At 40.1% G+C, this 20,328-nt stretch overlaps 1 protein-coding gene and 1 non-coding gene across 2 annotated transcripts in view; one reads left to right on the forward strand and one right to left on the reverse strand.

The window, feature by feature from the left end:
- The window catches only part of DZANK1 (double zinc ribbon and ankyrin repeat domains 1), a 99,701-nt gene that overhangs the window by 58,118 nt on the left and 21,255 nt on the right, over positions 1 to 20,328 (reverse strand). Inside the window, exons 6-7 of the mRNA XM_075527978.1 lie at positions 17,985 to 18,070; positions 4,985 to 5,102 (exon numbers count right to left, since the gene is read on the reverse strand). Of these exons, the coding sequence (XP_075384093.1) occupies positions 4,985 to 5,102; positions 17,985 to 18,070 (204 nt within the window). The remainder of the gene's footprint in view (positions 1 to 4,984; positions 5,103 to 17,984; positions 18,071 to 20,328) is intronic.
- On the forward strand, positions 12,623 to 12,740 carry LOC142423683 (small nucleolar RNA SNORA27). The gene has a single exon (XR_012779287.1). It is a non-coding gene; the product is annotated as a small nucleolar RNA SNORA27 (small nucleolar RNA).

Below are 20,328 nucleotides of genomic sequence, written 5' to 3' on the forward strand. Positions count from 1 at the left end.
GGATGTGAATAACCTTGCTATCAACAGAGTGCAATGGAAAGTGGACTATTGTAGATGTCCTTAGGTTAAAATGTAACAAATTCATCATTTGAGCCCTTGGTATCAGCTCCTTACTTTTTCCACCTCCTTCCCCATTCTCCCCTCCCGCATGAACCCTTGATAATTTTTAAATTATCATATTTTATCATATCTTACACTGCCCGATGTCTCCCTTTACCCATTTTTCTGCTGTCCAGCCCCCAGAGACAACAAGGATCTATATGTATATCCTTGTAATCAGTTCCCTCTTTCTACTTCACTCCACCCTCCTGTCCTGGATTCCCTGTGTTTCCAGTTCCTGTCTGCACCACTGTACATCCTCTGGTCTAACCAGGTTTGTAAGGTAGAATTGGGCTGATAGTGGTGGGGAAGCATTTAAGAACTAGAGGAAAGTTTTGTGTTTCATCGATGTTACACTGTACCTAGTGACTTGTCTACTCCCCACTATCCCTCTGCAAGGGATGTCCAGTTGTCTACAGACGGGCACTGGTCCTCATCGCACACTCCCCCCCATTCACAATGATATGATTTTTTTGTTCTTTGGTGCTTGATACCTGGTCCCTTCGACCCGTGATCACGCAGGCTGGTGTGCTTCTTCCATGTGGGTGGGCTTTGTTTCTTCTCAGCTAGATGGCCGCTTGTTTACCTTCAAGCCTTTAAGACCCCAGGTGCCATATCTTTTAATAGCCGGGCACCATTAGCTTTCTTCACCGCATTTGCTTACGCTCATGTTTATCTTCAGTGATCGTGTCAGGAAGGTGGGTATCAAGGAATGCCCCTATAGTCGAGCACAGTGTTCTTGTATTGAGGGAGTATGAGTGGAGGCCCAATGTCCATCTGCTACCCTATTACTAAACCTATAAATATATGTATATAGATCTATTTCCCCCATCATAATATATAAATATATTTACATATCTACATACCTGTAGTTAGGTCTTTATGTATGTCCTTTTCCTCCTACTTCTTTACTTACTTTTGCTTTCCTCTTGTCCCACTACCATGCTCAGCCATCACTTGGGTTTCAGTGAACCCTCTTGGTGATAATGCCCTTGATAACTCCCTCCCAGTCCTCTCACCCCCTCCTTGCCACTGGTTTTGAATCACTAGTTGTTCCCTTGTCTCTGGGTTGGTTAACACCTCTTCCCTTACCCGACCTCCCACTCTCCCATGTCTCCCTGGAACTACAGGTCCCATTGTTTTCTTCTCCACATTGTTTATCCAGCCTATCTTATCTAGATAGATCTGCAGAGATAATAATATGTATATAAAATTGTGGATGGCCTTGACAGCACCAAAGTGACACATAAAAACAAGGCAACGACAGCAGCAACAGCAGCAAACTAACAAACAAAAAAGCAAGCCACTGACATATACATTCTAAAAGAGGGGAAAAAAAGAAAAGCCTGTAAATACTTCAAGGACTGTTTGTTGGCCTTTAGGAATGTTTTCCGGTCGAGTCTGATGGGGTGCCATGCCCTGGTCCCAAAGTCTATTTTTGATACTCCCTCGGGACTTCCTTGTTTTGTCCTTCCCCCCTCCCCAACCCCCACCCCCCCACCGTTCTACACGCCTTTGCTGTTTTGCCTTGGTATGGTGGGGCCTGCTTTTAATTTTTTGAAGTTTTTGTTGTTTGTTTTTGTTTTGTATGTTTTTCTGCATATGAAAACTAAGATAGGCCAATCTGTAGAGAGAGATTAGTAATTTCCAAAGGGGCACAGCAGGAGAAGTTGGGGGAAAATAAGGAGTTATCAACAGGTAAAGAAAGGAGAAAATGTCCTAAATGTTTTTTGTGATGATGATTGTACAATTCTTAATATGATTGAATTATTGAATTGCATTACATGTGAACTATATGCCAATGAAACTTTTTTTTTAATTGGAAGAGGTATTTATTTCCCCAGGACTGAAATCCCAACTTAACAATTGAGTGTGACTGTAGTTCACTGGCTGGTGGAACAGTTCACTGGGGTGACACAGGATGAGGCTGGAAAGCAATAAGATATTCACTAAAGCATGTCATCAAGTCAATTCTGACCAACCTGGACCCAATAGGAGAGCCCAGAGCTTCCTCAGGGTTTCCAAGGCTGTAAATCTGTATAGATAGAGACTGTGGTATCTTTCTCCACAGAGCAGCTATGGGTTCAAATCACCGACCTTCTGGTTAGCAGATGAGAGTTTAACCACTGTACTAACAGGGCTCTTAGTAGCCAATGAAAACTGTCAGGAAACATGTACATATGTAAATATATTTATATATTAGGGTAGGGAAACAGACCTATGTGCATATATTTATAGGTTTAGTATTAAGGTAGCAGAAGGACATTGGGCCTCCACTCAAGTACTCCCTCAATGCAAGAATACTTTCTTCTATTAAATTGGCATTCTATGATGCTCACCTTCCCGACACAACCGCTGAAAACAAAGCGGGTGAATAAGCAAATGTGAAGAAAGCTGATGGTGCCTCGCTATCAAAAGAGATAGTGTCTGTAGTCTTAAAGGCTTGAAGGTAAACAAGCAGACATCTAGCTCAGAAGCAACAAAGCCCACATGGATGAAGCACACCAGCCTATGTGATCACAAAATGTTGAAAGGATCAGGTATCAGGGCATCATCAGAACAAAAAAATCTTACCATTAGTGAATGAGGGGGTGGGATGCGGAATGGAGACCCAAAGCCCATTTTTAGCCACTGGACACCCCCTTACAGAAGGGTATCGAGGAGGAAATGAGCCTATCAGGGTGTGATGTAGTAATGATGAAAAATACAACTTTCCTCTAATTCCTAAATGCTTCCTCCCCCCACGCCCTACCTATCATGATCCCAATTTTACTATGCAAGTCTGGCTAGACCAGAGAATGTACACTGGTACAGACAGGAACTGGAAACAGGGAATCCAGGGCAGATGATACTTTCAGGACCAGTGGTGTGAGTGGAGATACTGGGAGGGTAGACAGAGGGTGGGTTGGAAAGGGGGAAGTAATTACAAGGATCTGCATGTGACCTGCTCCCTGGGGGACGGACAACAGAAAAGTGGGTGAAAGGAGAGGTCAGACACGGCAAGATACGACAACATAATAATTTATAAATTATCAAGGGTTCATGAGGGAGGGGGAGGTCGGGAGGGAGTTGAAAAAATGAGGACCCTGATGCCAGGGGCTTAAGTGGAGAGCAAATGTTTTGAGAATGATGAGGGTAATGAATATACAAATGTGCTTTACACAATTGACTGTGATAAGAGTTGTATGAGCCCCTAATTTAAAAAAAAGAAAGAAAACTGTCATGAAATCTCCCTCTGAGGAGTTAGAAGAACTTAGGTAAGAAGTTATTTGGGAGTACGCTGCTGAAACTTACTGGGAAACTCCTCCCTCAGGTGCCTAAAAGACCATGTGGGAAGGTGGCTGGGGCACCAGGGAACGTGAGAAGCTGCCTGTGAAAATGGTGCTAAAACCCATTGGGGTTCAGTGCCACTGAGTATCCTGCAGGTTATTTGAGCACCAGAGGGGTGAAAACAGAGGAAAGCATGCCAGAACCCATGCCCAAGCTATTTATATATCACAGCATATTCTCATACTGATATAAGTAAACATAATTGTGGGCTCAATAGAGGTTTTTAAAAATACTTGTCATTTTAAATATTTATAACCTACAACCTTTTCTTACTGTGAAAACAAAAAAGTTCTAAAAATCTTTTTTGGGGACAAGTAGAAAATAACGTTGACATTGTTGTTAGTTGCTGTTAAATTTTTTTCTGATTCATGGCTGTATGCAAGGAACTGCCTCGCTGGGCTTTCAAGGGTGTGACCTTTCAAAAGCAGATGGCCAGTCCTGTCTTCCAAGGTTCCTGTGGGTGCATTCAAGCAGCCAATCTGTTGGCCAGTAGTTGAGTACTTAACTATTTGCATCAGCCAGCCATCTTAACTTTGATACTACACCAATGAAGATAAGCAGGAAAAATTCAAACCAATGGAACATATTAATATTTTATTTTCTGAAGTATCTTCTTCCAAGTTCAAAATATGTCATAGAAGTAAACAAAATTAACTTTCTTGACAATATTGAGCAATAAACTGGAGAATATCTTTTTAGTATTGACCCTAGAGTTGAGAGCATAAATCACTTCTAACTTCGGGACGTTGAACTCACTGAATTAGTAATTTTCTCCTGAAAATCTTTTTAAAGGCAGTCATTTTTCAATTAACATCACAGACCCTTTTCTTTCATTTTATTATCTGCAATCTAAAACAAAGAAATCTCTAATGTGTAAAAGATGAATATATTTTGATGAATGTTCTGAGTTTTACCAAACCCAATGTACATTCTAAATTATAAAATTAGTGGTGGGATTATATCAGTTGTTATATACATTTATTCATCCAAAGCTATTTAATAGATATACTGATCAATCTGCAGCTTATACAGTTTTTAAAAATAGAACAATGCATCTTATGGATAAATTAGCTTGTAATAAGTACATATCACCATTTATTTCTAGAATATTTCCTTACAGTACCTTTGTTATAAACAGGGAAATCAAATGGGTAGAAAATAAGTAGGTAATATTGAACAATGCAGGCCTCATAAAAATAGTAAGATTTCAACCTCTTTCTGAATCCATACTTCTACAAGGACACATGCACACAGGCAAAAAGGCACTGCAAACACAACTTTCCACTCTGAAGTAGGAGTCTGGATGTTGTTGCTGTTATTAGATGTTGTCAAGTTGGTCCCCACTCATAGAAACCCTATGCACAACAGGATGGAACACTATGTGGTCCTGCTCCATCCTCACAATCTTAATCTTATGTTTGAGCCCACTATTACAGCCTGTGTCAACCTATCTCATTGAGGGCCTTCCCAGAGAGTAATACCACATATTGTGCTACTGTTGCAAATGAGGACCAGAAAAACCATTGAAAGATAGTATAAGGATTCTTCTGCTCACCTGAGCTCCTTCAGGAGGTGGGAGGCGACAGCCAAATATGGGCAGGACAGGAGAGCCACATTCTTGACAGAAGCGAGCAAAGGGGTCAGATGGGCGAGGGGCCAAGCAGTGAGCACATCTACAACAAAACAGCCCGATTGACCATGTTTTATTGGGTTCCCATTAGTGAGACTAGTGAAAGCCTGAAAGTACTCAAATATTTTTAGAACAAAGCAAAAATCAGACCACTCACTAAAACCATGGAACAAGTTCAAGATAGGAGATACTTTCTAGGTTCTTTCTCTATAGAAGATCCTAACAGCTGAAACCAGGTGCACTCAGAGTCTGTAGTCTGGGTCATTCCCACTCCTTAACCAGAGCGGAACGTCTATGGCAGCAGTTCTCAACCTGTGGTCACGACCCCTTTGGGGGGTTGAATAACCCTTTCACAGGGATCACCCGATTCCTAACAGTAGCAAAATTGTAGTTTTGAAGTAGCAACGAAAATAATTTTTTGGCTGGGGGGGAGGGGGTCACCACAACTTGAGGAACTGTACTAAAGGGTCACAGCATTAGGAATGTTGAGAACCATTGGTCTGTAGGAACCCTTAAGCCTATGTCTTAGTGGGGCTCTGGGCCATGCTATCACGAGTCATTCTGCCTACCATTCTACAGGTACAGGTTCTAGGCACCAGTGGTACAGATATATATATATATACACATACATATATACTATATGGGATTAACAACTGATTATACATGGTAGAATTAAAGATTAGTAAACCTGAATGAAACTCAACAGTAGAAACTATTCAAATGTAACTGATAAAAACAGACTAGTAATAAATACAGCACAAACAAGCTATGGGAAAACTTCAAACAGCTTAATATGCAAGTGACTCAGTGACTCAAGTCTATGAGGATGGAGAGAAATAAATGAGAACAGGGTAAGTAAAAAAGTACAGCTCTGAAGTCAGAAACCATTATTAAGCAAATATAACAAAATGTAAAGCTATTGTTTCTTAACATATCCTCCATCTAGGTCTACATACGTCTGAGGGAAGTGTTTCCATCTTTTTAACTCTTTTTTTCCCTTTTTTTACATTTTATTAGGGGCTCATACAACTGTTATCATAATCCACACATATACATACATCGATTGTATAAAGCACATCCCTACATTCTTTGCCCTAATCACTCTCAAAGCATTTGCTCTCCACTTAAGCCCTCCGCATCAGGTCCTCTCTTTTTAACTCTTGCCGAAAGAATTCTGCACTTTTCAATTTATATCATGTTAAAATGGCGATTTACTCATCCTCAAGAGACTCAAATTGCATTTCTTTGAAATGTTTTTTTGAGTTTTAAGAATAAAATGTCTAAAGGGGCAAGATCAGGGCTGAGGGTGAATCCAGTAAGGTTTCCTTCCTAAAGGACAGCCCTGGCTTCCCTCAAAGAATGAGCAGGTACACTGCTATGATGGGGGGAAATTCCTTGAGGCAACTTTCCTACTTTTATCTCAGTGTACCGCTCCACTTTCTTAAAAGTTCTTCCTAATCAACTCCCATGATTATCCTCTTTCCTTTGAGAAAATCTATCCTGGTTACCCCTTTAGAGTTCCCAGAACAGTCACCATCAACATCTGAGCTTCTCATACTGTCTTCAGTGTAATTAACCACTTGGGTCCCGTTGGCCGCCACTGGTTTGATTAGGTCTTGTTTTCTGGATAATCCTAGTTATGAATCATCCCATAAAATCATCAAGAGCTTTGGTCTTGCTTAAAAGATTGATGAGAAAAATCAGTTCTTTCAGCTAGCTGATATTACTATAACGTTTTTGGCAACCATCAAATTAAAAGTTTGCTGAAGTTAAGATGTTCACTTAAAATTAAAAACACTGAATCATGTGAGAGCCCATCTTTAATAACTGTCACATCAATGGTAATTCTATGGTATTCTTGCACAAGTTTTTGAAATTATTTTTTTTGCTTTCTTGTAAGTTTTTGAAATTTATCCACAGTTTTCCATTTATTGAGGTTGACCATTTTCTCTCTCTTTATTCATCTTTAGTTCTTAATCTTCTGTGAAACACTTGATCCATCTAAAAACTGATTTTATATGGGTCAGGATTCCCATACATTTGTTGCAAGGCTTCAAAGATTTGCTAAGATGTCCACTTGAGTTTTGTTTTAAAAAAAATTATATTAGCCCTGACCTCAATTTTTCCCCCCCGGGGCATAAAAAGTATCTCTCTCTTTTTTTAAGACTCCCTAATGAGACTATGGTAGGCATATTAGTAAGAAAATTTACCACCAGCCATCTACTTGTCATAGATATTATTCAACCAGTTCTGTTTAAATAAGCCTATACATGTATGAGTTGTTACCCAAAAAGTAGCCAGAGTTTTTAACTTACCTTTATATTTGAAGAGAAAGACAATTAAAAAATTTCCAGTGCAATGTAAACTATGAGCTCAGAGATCCAAAAAGTTTAATGAACTCCAAGCACATGGAAAAAGATACCAAGGGAGATCCTAAGGAAATTGCCTAAAACCAGTATTAAAGTAACACAAGAGGATTTGTGTTGTGTGCTCTCAAGCTGATTCCAACTATAGCAACTCGATGCAAAGAGTAACACTAATAGGGTTTGCTAGGCAGAAGCTACTGCAGGAGCAGTTCATCAGGTTTTTCCTTCTGTGCACTAGGGGGGTTGAACCACCCGACCTTTCAGTTAGCAGCTGAAACACCTAACTTTGTACTTTAGTACTCCGAGTGCTATGGATAAAATCTTAAAAGATAGCCATTGAAAGAAACAAAACCAAACCAGAATTGCTGATCTATAAGAAACTAGAGGCAGCCTGTGACTATTGATCTAACACAACTTTCTAATCTAATTCTAAGATGCACCTGAAGACTACCTCTCAGCCAAATAATAGGCCTATAAAATAAACAATAACACCCACGAAGAATATGCCTTAAGAGCAATAAACTGTGCAAGACCAGTTTTAAAAGTTGCCTAAAACCCATTTATAGAGGTCTACACAAAGACATGAATATGTAAATATATATATATGAGGATAGGGAAATAGATCTATGTGTCTATATTTATAGGTTTAATATTAAGGTGGCGGAAGGACCTTGGGCCTCTACTCAAGTACTCCCTCAATGCATGAATACTTTCTTTTATTAAATTGGCACTCTACGATGCTCACCCTCCCGACACAACTGCTGAAGCCAAAGTGGGTGAACAAGTCAATGTGGTGAAGAAAGCTGATGGTGCCCGGCTATCAAAAGAGATAGTGTCTGGGGTCTTTAAGGCTTGAAGATAAACAAGCGGCCATCTAGCTCAGAAGCAACAAAGCCCACATGGAAGAACACACCAACCTGTGTGATCACGTGGTCCCGAAGGGATCAGTTATCAGGCATCAAAGAAGAAAAAATCATATCATTGGCTGCACACCTCCATGATACGATCGCCTAAGACAAATGGGTGCATAAGCAACTGTGACGAAGAAAGCTGATGGTGCCCGACTATCAAAAGAGATAGTGTCTGGGGTCTTAAAGGCTTGAAGGTGAACAAGCGGCCATCTAGATCAGAAGCAATAAAGCCCACATGGAAGAAGCACACCAGCCTGTGCGATCACGAGGTGCCAAAGAGACCAGGTATAAGGCATCATGAAAAAATATATACATATCATAGTGAATGAAGGGGGAAGTGCAGAGTGGAGAACCAAAGGCCATTTGTCGGCCACTGGAGATCCCCTCATAGAGGGGTTTAGGAGAGGAGATGGGTCAGTCAGGGTGCGATGTAGTACTGATGAAGAACACAGCTTTCCCCCAGATCCTGGATGCTTCCTACCCCCACCTACATGATCTGAATTCTACCTTGCAAGACTGGATAGGGCAGAGGTTGTACACTGGTGCATATAGGAGCTGGAGGCACAGGGAATCCAGGGTGGATAATACCTTCAGGAACAGGGGTGTGAGGGTCGATGCTGGGAGAGTGGAGGGTGAGTGGGTTGGAAAGGGGGAACTGATTACAAGGATCCACATGTGACCTCCTCCCTGGGAGACGGACGGTAGATAAGGCGTGAAGGGAGTCTCCGGATAGGGAAAGATATGACAAAATAACAATCTATAAATTATCAAGGGCTTGTGGAGAGCAAATGCTTTGAGAATGATTGGGGCCGGGAATGTATGCATGTGCTTTACACAATTGATGTACGTATAAGTATGGATTGTGATAAGAGTTGTATGAGTCCCTAATAAAATGTAAAAAAAGAAAAGAGGAGAAAAAAAAAGAAAATGATTAGGGCAAAGAATGTACAGATGTGCTTTATACAATTGATGTATGTATATGTATGGATTGTGATAAGAGTTGTATGAGCCCCTAATAAATTGTTTAAAAATAAATAAATAAAGTAATAAAAAAAATTATCAAGGGCTCATGAGGGAAGGGGAAGCAGGGAGGGAGGGGGAAAAAAAAAGAGGACCTGATGCAAAGGGCTTAAGTGGAGAGCAAATGCTTTGAAAATGATTAGGGCAAAGAATGTACGGATGTGCTTTATACAATTGATGTATGTATATGTATGGATTGTGATAAGAGTTGTATGAGCCCCTAATAAAAATGTAAAAAAAAAAGTTGCCTAAAACCAAAGATATGAAGGCAAACCATATTAATGGAAATGTGGAACGCACGGAGGAAATGGGGAGGGTGCTGACATGTTTCAGGGATTGCAATCAATGTCATAGAAAAACATGTATAAATTAGTGATTAAAAAACTAATTCTTGATTGAAATCTAAAGCACAATAAAGCATTTACCTGCCACCGCCCCACCCCCACCCCTAAAAAGCATCTTTGTGTTATGAAGCAAGAGTCTTGACTGAAGGCTGCTGCATTCACAGCCGGATACCGACCAGGAGCCTGAGATAGCAATACAGCACACCTCCATGGAAACCTAACCAGACACCCCGCCTGGTAATTGTTGCTTGGTAGGATATTGTAAACTTCTACCGTCGGCCTCAGTAGTAGAGTCTGCTCCTACAGTCAGCACTCTACCTGCCTCCTTGTGCACACTCTAGCACCGGCCTATGAAACCAACAAAATAATTCCTCCTGGAGATATGTTTTGTTGTGTCTGCTTTCTTGTGCAGTCAGCTCTGAGAACTGCTGACTGGAGTTGCGATGTGCGAGAAAGCAGGCATCTTAGGTGGAGGCTATACCCACAGCTGGCCTACTAAGGAAGGGTCTGAGGACACCACGGCAGACCTCTCAGGGTTCCACTGGTCATCTAACTACCTCTCCCTCAACTGGTAACTTTGGCTGCTATACTAGTGCTACCCAAGCTTCACTGCATTGGGTTCAGTAAGTGGGTCATCGAAGTGATTTCCACCCCACCCCCCAACCACCACAGAGGAGCTACACTTCTAAGCCTAACAAATAATTTCCAGAAGTCTGGAGAGTGCCTGCCTGTCTTTTCTTTCCCTGAATGCCACCTCAGACATAGGCAGCCCTAGAGAGGGCAGAGAAAACCTCACCAGAGCACAACACCTAGTTTCAAAGGAGGCTCACTGAGTGTGGGTTTTCAAACTGAAAATATGATTGTAGAAAGAGAGGAAAGGGAATAGTAACCAGAGGTGGGGGACTGCGACCCCTGATGGGAAGATTAATGAGTACATGATTTGCTTCCTGATGAACCTGACGAGGCACTGGAAACACTCACTCATCTGTTCCAGGAAATATGGAGGACAGCTGCTTGGCCAACTGACTGGAAACGTTCCCTATCTGTACCTATTCCAAAGAAAGGTGACCCACCGAATGCGCAAAGAGGAGCGGGGATGGGGGAGGTGTTAGACAGGAAGGGAGGGAGGGAGGGAGGGAGTATGGTGGTGAAAAAAGAACAACAAATAAAAAGGAAAGAACCACATATTGGGGGGAGGGTGTTAAAGGGATATAGTCCCTGTTTCAACGCCATGGATTCTGCAAGTACTTATAGCATATTTTTCTTTGATGAGTTATAGGCCACACACAAAAGGAACGTCTTTTTCATTAATAAATTCATTTTAAAGAGGGAGAGAGAAAGGTCACAGCCTTAACCTACTCCCCCAACCAGATCCCTTACCCATCAGATTTAAACACAGGACTAGATGGTTATAAAAGGAGAAGTAAAAGTGAAATGGACATAAATTCCTTTATGGCACACAAGCTAGTTTCAAACAAAGAAAACCAGTACATTTCAAAGGGCCACTTGAGAAGACAGAAATATAATAATGAAATGTGCAAAGACCTAGCATTAGAAAATTAAAAAGGAAGAACACAACATATCCTAAACTGAAAGAACTGAATAAACGTCAAGTTGCAATATTGAAAGTTTCCAGAGGCAAAAGATTGAACAATGCAAGAAGCATCCAGAGAAGATGAAAGTACACAGTCAGTGTGCTAAAGAGAATGAGTCAGCATTCTATTCCAAACAGTAGCATATGATCAAGAACAAATAGTACTGAAGGATAATGTTGAAGATACATCAAAGGCTATAACCAAAAACAAGGCTCCAGAAATTGATGGCATACTAATGGAAATGTTTCAACAAGCAGATGAAGCACTCATCTGTCTATACCTAACTGACTGGAAGAGTTCCATATTTGTACCCAATAGAGTGTGCAAATTATAGATCAATATCACTAATATCACGAGCAAATAAACGTTTACTTAGGATCATTCAACAACGGTTGCAGCAGTACATTGACAAAGAGCTGCCAGAAGTTCAGGGCAGATTCAGAAGATGTGGAACAAGGGCTGTCCTTGTTATCAGATGGGTCTTGGCTGGAAACAGACTACCAGAAAGATGTTTACTTGTGCTTTATTAACTATGCAGTTTGACTGTGTTGACCATAACAAACTATGGTGAGCCTTTAGGGGGTCCAGAACACTTCCCTGTGCTGATGCAAAACCTGTTCGTGTATCCAGAGGCAGTTGTGTAAACAGAACAAGAGACTACTGTGTGGTTTGAAATCAAGAAAGACGTGTGTCAAGGTTGTATTTTTCACCATACTTGTTCCATCTGTATGCTGAAAAAGTCATCAAAGAAGCTGGATTATATGAAGAGTGTGGCAACAGGATTGAAGGAAGTCTTACTAACGATCTGTGGTATGTAAATACATAATCTTGCTGAAAGTGAGGAGGACTTGAGGCACGTGATGAAGAGCAAGGATTGCAGCCTTCAGTACAGATTATAACTCAGTGTAAAAAAAAATCCTCACAATTGAACCAATAGGTCACATCTTGATAAATGGAGAAAAGAATGAAATTGTCTAAGATTTCCTGTAATTTGGATCCACAATCAATGCTCATGAACTCAACAGTCAAGAGATCAAAAGATGCATTGGGTAAAGCTGCTTCACATGGCCTCTTTAAAGTGCTGAGCAGCAAGGATGTTGCTTCGAGGGCTAAAGTGGGCTGGCCCAAGCAATGGTATTTTTACAAAAAGTTCACATTTACCAAAATGTGGTTGCTATATGCAGATTTTAAATTACACAGAGCACCATTCAGTTCTATGAGAAGGAAATTAAAATCTTAGGAAGACAAGTTATACAAATCCTATTTAAAAAGAGACTGAAATGTTATACCTTTACAGCCCAGAATCTGTTAGAAAACACATAGCATTCTGATTCTTTTTACTTTGCCGGTTGGACTTACATCTTAATTGGTCATTCAGGTGAGGCAAAAGAAATACCATTTTAAAACTTGGGCAAACTGTGTATATCCAGTCAGAGGAAACAAGTTGGTAATACGCACGAGTGGGGTTGCACACAGGTTCATTGGACCAAAAGAGTGCTGCATTTTATTGCACATGCTAAAATACGAAAGCAAGGCTGAACTTAAGGGGTCAGATGTGCATTCTCTGGTTACTCAGCGCATCCAGTGAACAGGATGTGCTACCGTACTTATGTTGGATAAACCCGTGCGTGAGCTCCCCTACCGCTGTAATGTGATCCTTACTGAAAGGAACAAACTGCCTAAACTGGAAGAGGAGGTTGCACAGAAGAAACTGAAGAAGCAAAAAACTTATGAGTAAGGAGTAAATTAAGCTTAAAGTAAAATCTAATAGAAGTAAAAGAAAACATAGCCTTTGGAAAAAAGTAAATAATGCTTAAAAGTTATTTTTGTTATTGCAAATCAACATTCTGCTTCAACACAAAAAACTTCTGTAACTGCCAGTTCTCAGATCTTTATACTGAAATTAGTAGTGTGATTTTGTGCAAAATCATTGCATGAAATGCACCTTTGGAAAAAATGTACATCTTTAAAATCCCTTTACTAGGAACAAGTGCTGTGTTCGAACCTTTATAAGCTACTTGCACCTGTCTCTGAACATGAAAAAGGAACCCTGGTGGTGTAGTAGTTATGTGTTGGGCTGTGATCTCCAGAGTCAGCAGTTTGAAACCACCAGCTGCTCCTCGGGAGAAAGACTGGAGTTTCTACTCCCAAGAACAGGTACAGGCTCCGAAATGCACACAGGGTCACTATGCGCTAGCACGGACTCAATGGCAAGGAGTGTGAGTGCACGAGACGATCAGGGGAGGGGAGGGAAGGTTAACAGTGATGGATAAATTGTACTGAATAGAGTTGCACATCCAACCATTGTAATTGTTCTCGATAAATTGGAGGGAATAGTATCAGAGCTTAATTTATGAACACTGGTTTACAGAAAGTTTGGGACAGTTACAGTAGTTATATAATTGTCAATTTAAGGATTAAGCATGTAGGGGTGAAGTCTTGCCTGTCAATCAGGTCATAGCCAATGAGGCTTCTGTGTGGGCATAGCCTTCCCCTAAGGATTCTAGGAATTCTCGTATTCCTTGGAGGTGGGAGACTCTGCAACTGACATAGCAGCTGACAAAGACACATGGACCCACCCTGATGCAGAGACCCCTGCCAGTGCTGAGATGTTTCCAATGCCACTGCATCCAGACTTTGTACCCACTGGGCTGTGATCTTCTACATTCAGCATCATTGCTTGTGTTTCCTGAGTCTGAAGAGGACTTTATAGATTCGTATCACACATATGGGCCAATATTGGACTTATGGACTTGATCTGGAGTGGGCTGGGATGTTTTCTCAATGTTCAATTGCTCTTGTTTATAAATCTCTTTCTTATATACATATGTGTGTCCATGGGTTTTTTTCCTCTAGTCTACTCACACTAACACAACAGTGGAAGTCCCCACAAAGATTAACTCTCCAGTGCATTCCCTCTGACTACAGTCCATGGATGTGAATAGCCGTGCTATTAACAGAGAGCATTGTAAAGTTGGTTATGCCAGACATACTTAGGGTTAAAATGTACTGCCTTATCATTTGATCTCCCTTTGACCCACTTTTAAGTTTTCAATTTTTAATATTCCCTGCTTTCTTTCCAAATGAGGTTTTTCTACTTTGTCTACTCATTGTTGTTGGTTTTTGCTTGCTTCCAGTTTGTGTTTCATTTTATTTTGTTTAAGAAATCCAAGTGTAGGAAGTCAGTCTTGCAAACTGAAGCAGGGGACTGCTAAGACAGCTGCACCCTGTGCCACCATCACAAAGCCAGAGACCTGAGAACTCGAAAGGCAAGGCTCACGTATCCCTCCGTCCTTCAATTAATCCCACATGTGTTTATCGGCCAGGTTGGCACAATAAACTAACTAACTCGCCAGGATAAGTAAATCTACAGAGACAATAACTGTGTTGAGAACTAGCTAGGGGCATGGCAGGGAAAGCTTGGGGGAAATGGGAAGCTAATGATGAGCATGAGAAGAAATGTTCTGAAATTGTGGTGATGACTGCATACCTCTTAAAATGGCTGAGTGACTAAATTGCATGCTATGTGAAGTACATGTCAATAAAACCGTCTTTAAGTTGTATGGTAGATACATTAATAACGACACATACACAAAACTGAAGCTGCTGAGTCTGCTTATGTACAACCAAAAAGCTCATGGGATTTGTTTTTTTGGGTTAGCAGTTTAAGGTCATGGATTCATAGGATATCCCATTCAAATGGTTTGGTAACCTGTCTGTGTTTCTCTTCTACCTCCTAGTTCATTGTGCCTGGATACTGAAAGCTTGCCAGTAACCATCCAGAGCACAACCTTTGGTCTCTATTCAACACATGGAACAACAGCAGAAGAGGAGAGTCAGGAAGTGGCGGGGGATATCGAATGTGTAACTTATTGTCTTCTTGAACAACTGCCTCCTTTGCCCTGAGACCAAAGAACGAATGGTGCTCAGCTACCATTACTGAACATATTGTTCGAAGATCCCCAAGAAGGATCCTGATCAAAAGGGGAAAGTAAAACTGAAATTTAAATTCTCACAGACTTGAGACTTTCTGGAGGCACAGAAGCTGGATAAACTGCTGAAGTTATTGCCCTGAGAAGAGTTTTAACTTTTAACCAAAACTATTCCCGAAAATCTTAAAATTGCACATTAGTCTAATTTACCTAGAAAAAGGTCTGCCTTGAGTCGTATTCCCTTTCAAGAACTATCTATCTAGGATCAAACTGAAGATGGTAACTAAAAATTTACATCAGAACCTTAGAGGGCAGTGAATTAATGATAATGACGGGGAAATAACTCACAAAAGGAGGTAACAATAGTTACACAACAGGAAGACTGTAATCAATGTCACTAAATTGCACTTGTAGAAACTATTGAATTGGCGTATATTTTTCTGTATTCTCAACAGCAACAAAATAAATAATTGTAATGTATTATATGCCTAAATATGAGATCATCTGTAAAACTTTAAGAAAATAGAAAAAATCTTAGTTATATTAAGTTTGGAAAATATTGCTTAAATATGACAAAATAAGCATGCAGCCTACCATGTGATCACAAGGTGTCGACAAGATCAGGTATCAGAATCAGAAGACACAAAACAACCATTTTTATGTAAATTAAGGTGGGTCAGAATGGAGACCCAAAGCCCATCTGTAGACAATTGGTCATCCTTTCACAGGAGGGTCACAAGGAAGGGATGGGTCAGCCAGGGTGCAGTATAGCACCGACAAAACACACAACCTTCCTCTAGTCCTTTAATGCTCCTTCCTCATCACCACCCCCCACCGTCCTCACTAGCATCACACCCTGTTCTACCTAACAAATTCAGCTAGACCAGAACATGTATACTGGTACAGATAAGAGCTCTTGACACACAGAATCCAGGACAGATAAACCCCTCAGGACCAATAATGAGAACAGCCATATGATATAATGAGGAAGGGGAGAAAGGAAGATTCAAACACCATGATCGATGTATAACACCCCCACCCACTGCCCTGAGGGGGGATGAACAACAGAAACAAGGGTGAAAGGAGGCAGCAGACTGTAAAATATAAAAATAATTTATAAATTATCAGGGGTTCACGAGGATAGGAGGGTGGGGGAGGAGGGGGTTAAAGAAAAGCTGATACCAAGGGCTCAAGTAGAAAGAAACTGTTTTGAAAATGATGATGACAACATATGTACAAATGTGCTTGATACAACTGATGTATGAATTGTTATAAGAGCTGTAAGAGCCCCCAAAAATGATTTATTAAAAAGCATGGAGCATAAAAGAAAAATAAATAAACTGGACTTCATCAAAATCTAAAAACTTAACTCTTCAAAAAACAACACTAATAAAATAGAAAAACAAAAACTGGGAGAAAATATTGTCAAAGTACACATCTAACAAAGGAGAGCATGTATAACTCTATAATTAGATATATATCCTAATTTTTTAAAGGGCAAAATTTGAATAGACACCTTATCAAAGAAGATGCATGGTTGGCAAATAGGAAAATTAAAATATGCTCAAAATCATTAACTGCTCGGAAAATACTAACACCACAATGAGTTACCACTATAATGGGGAAGGGAAAATGTACAAGTGCTAACAAGGTGGTAGAGAGAGTACAATTGAATAATCTGATGGTACTATAAATGGTTCCGTTTGAGAACAGTCTAAAAGTTTCTTTAAAAGTTTAACAAGCACATATATCTCCGTATACCCAATCCACTCCTAGGCACTCACCCAAGGGGACTACAAGCATCTGTGGCAGGCAACAGCCTATACACAAATGTACATAGAAGAGCTTTGTTTTTATAGCCAAAACCTGGAAATCAAGAGTCCAGCAATAGATGAATAACTAATAACTGAATACTACTCACCAGTAAAAAGAAGCATTTGATTAATCTCAAAATAATTGTGCTAAGTAGAAAAAGACTGGCAACGCGCATACACATTAAATTATTCTATATAAGTGGAATCAAATGCAAGCTTATCATGACATAAAGCAAATCAGTAGCTGCCTGGTGAGAGGAAGGTTATAAGGGAGGTTCTACAAAAGGGTTTGGCACAGTTTTATATAATCACTCTTTTTTAATGACAAAGGTACCTAGATGATCCAGGTGGTTTTCCATGAACTGCTAAGCTAGAGGTTGCTGCTTGAACTCACACAGCAGATATCAGACGAAAAGGTCTGTGACCTCCTTCTGTTAAAATTATAGTCAAGAAAACTCTAACACAGCAGTTCTCAACCTGTGGGTCACGACCCCTTTTGGGGTCAAACAACCCTTTCACAAGGGTCACCTAGGACAATATTTCCTATGGTCTAAGGAACCGAAACTGCTTTTCTATCCATCTCCAAGTGGGTCCACCCCATGCAGATATGCCCACAGACAGGGTCACCACACATGAGGAACTGTATTGAAGGGTCGCGGAATTAGGAAGGTGGAGAATCACTGCTCTAACATGTTGCCATAATTTGGAATTAACTCAGCAGAAACTTACAAAACAATAATAATGTAAAACTTTTGAAGGTGATGGAGGTTCACTTTCTTGATTGTGATAACATGATTACATATATATCTACCGTATTCTTAAAGGTGCAGTTTTTGTTTAACCCTATGTTCTCTTTGCCTACAGTAGGTCTTAGCAAGATTTAGTAAAGAGTAAAGAATCAACACAATGGCACTCAATGATAAAGATAGTGTGAAATACTTACTTGAGAAAATCTGTCTCTCTCTGAATTTTCATAATCTCCGTGCTTGTCAAACTCTTCTGGCCAGTTATGTGTGCAAATTTAGAGAACTGAAATTAAAATATATATACACATATATAAAGACAAATTAATACAAGTTAATAGACTATGATACAGTAAAATTCCACTAAAAGTAATTGTAATGTTTTCTTTTATCATTTCTGGCAACCACTTTTTGGAAACCATGATGGGGAAGGCAATAAAGGATTATTGCCCCAGAGCTCAACATTTTAAAAATTACTTAAAGTAATACAATTACTAGATATTTCATTAAATAAGAGTGTCTGGATAGCACAAATGGTTAAATCCTTGACTACTATCTGAAAGATAAGTGGTTCAAATTCATACAGAGGCACCTCAGAAAACTGGCTTGTTGATCTGCTTCTGAAAGATTTGTCTGAAAAACTCTATGAAGTAGTTCTACTCTGCACAAATGGAATAACTATGAATTAGGATTAAGCTTTCCAATTGGATTGAAGCCCTGCTCAGAATCAACTTGATGGCAAGTTACAAAATTTCATTAAATAAAAGTTTACAATAGAATTACAACCAGAAGTATCACATGTTAGAATCAAAACCCCAAGCTAAAACAAAACCAAAACCTACCTTAGCATTAAATTTTCTCCAAGATTCTATCCCTGGGAAACTCAAAAGAACTTCTCACCTATAAGAAAATATGCAACTGATGCCTAGAAATACTGAACTCACTTTCATCAACTTATTTGAACCATTACTATGTACCAGGCAATACGCTTGATGCAGGGGTGGGAAAATATGAGTATTACATGATTTCTGCCCTCAAGGCACAGAACTCTTGCACCTACACATAACTGAATAAATATTAAAGCAAAGTTGTGTCGAGTCCCTCAAAAACCACGAAAAGGAATAATGGCAATCACTTGTTCAAGGTAGAAGGACTTCCTAAGAGATGACATCTGAACTAGACCTTGCAGAGACAGAAGTTTTCCAGGGACAAAAAGATAACGGGAATTCCAAACAGAGGAAGCCCACGTGTGAAGGCAGAGTGGCAGAGCAGTGAATGGTGTATCCTGGGATTCGAGAGTGGTTTGATGTGAGCAAGAGGTCTACGCCCAGGAGAATGAGGTGAAAGAGAAGGGAGGAAGAAAGAAGGTGAAAAGGAGATGCTCAAACTTATGGAAGCGAAAGTGTGATCAGCATTTTGTAAATAACGCTACGAACCCAAACCAAACCCACTGTCCTCTAGTCAACTCCAACACACAGCAGTCCTGTATAGGGTTTCCAAGAGGGTAAATCTCTTCAGGAAGAAAAAGCCTCATCTTCCAGGGAGCAGCTGCTGGGTTAGGGTTAGCCGTCTGACATTTACACAACAGCACCACCTATGAGGTGGATCGTATTCGTCTCAAAGTTATCATTTCAAACATATGGAGAAGTTGTAAGAATAGTACAAATAACTTCTGTCTCACTTGGTCAACTGTTTACATGAACATTTTGCCCCATTAGCTTTATCAATCTAAATCCCCATGAATCATGTGTGAGTGGGTGGCAGTCGCAATGTCTCTTTACCCCCAACAGAGATATCACGATATTCTCTTACACAACAGTACAATTATCCCAGGCATGTAATATCACTGACCCAATCCTATTACCTAATCTACACACCTTTTTCAAATCTTGTCAGTTGCATGGAAAGTATTTTTTAAAGCTCCATACAAGATCGAGTCTAGCACCATAGTTTGCATTTAGTTGCTATGTTTCTTTTATGTACATTACTCTGGAATAACCCCCAAGTCATTTTTATCTCTCATGGCCTTGGCAGGACAGTTATTTCATAGGACCTCTCTTTTCGCCACCTCTAACCCCAACCTCACAATGTCTACAATCTTATGGAAAGAGGGTGCTGGACCTTTTTTCCACAGCACTTCCATGTGGATTTGAAGCATTCACCTTTAAATTAGTTGTCTAATACATACCACTTAACTGCCCAGAGACCTTTGCGGGACCTCCTTTGATTTATTTGTGTCTGATACCTTCCAGTCACTGGATTCAGTAATGCATTTTGGCACGGAAAGCACAGAAGTTGTCTTATAGCCAACTCACTGTATCATATTGAGACATATACTTGTTCTTATGTTGTGGACCCAATTACACCTGTGTAAATTATTTTACTCCTCCTGACTGCAGATTTACATGGGCAATATCTTGTTTCATGTGTACATAGTGTTCTTTGAGGACTCAGGATTATCTTTAGATATTCATAGTCAAGATGCCATCAAATATTGCAAGATTGGTGTCAAAATAGCACATGATGTATGAGTCACTAAGGAAT

The sequence above is a fragment of the Tenrec ecaudatus genome, chromosome 12 (assembly GCF_050624435.1).
Source record: "Tenrec ecaudatus isolate mTenEca1 chromosome 12, mTenEca1.hap1, whole genome shotgun sequence".
Classification (NCBI taxonomy): Eukaryota; Metazoa; Chordata; class Mammalia; order Afrosoricida; family Tenrecidae; genus Tenrec; species Tenrec ecaudatus.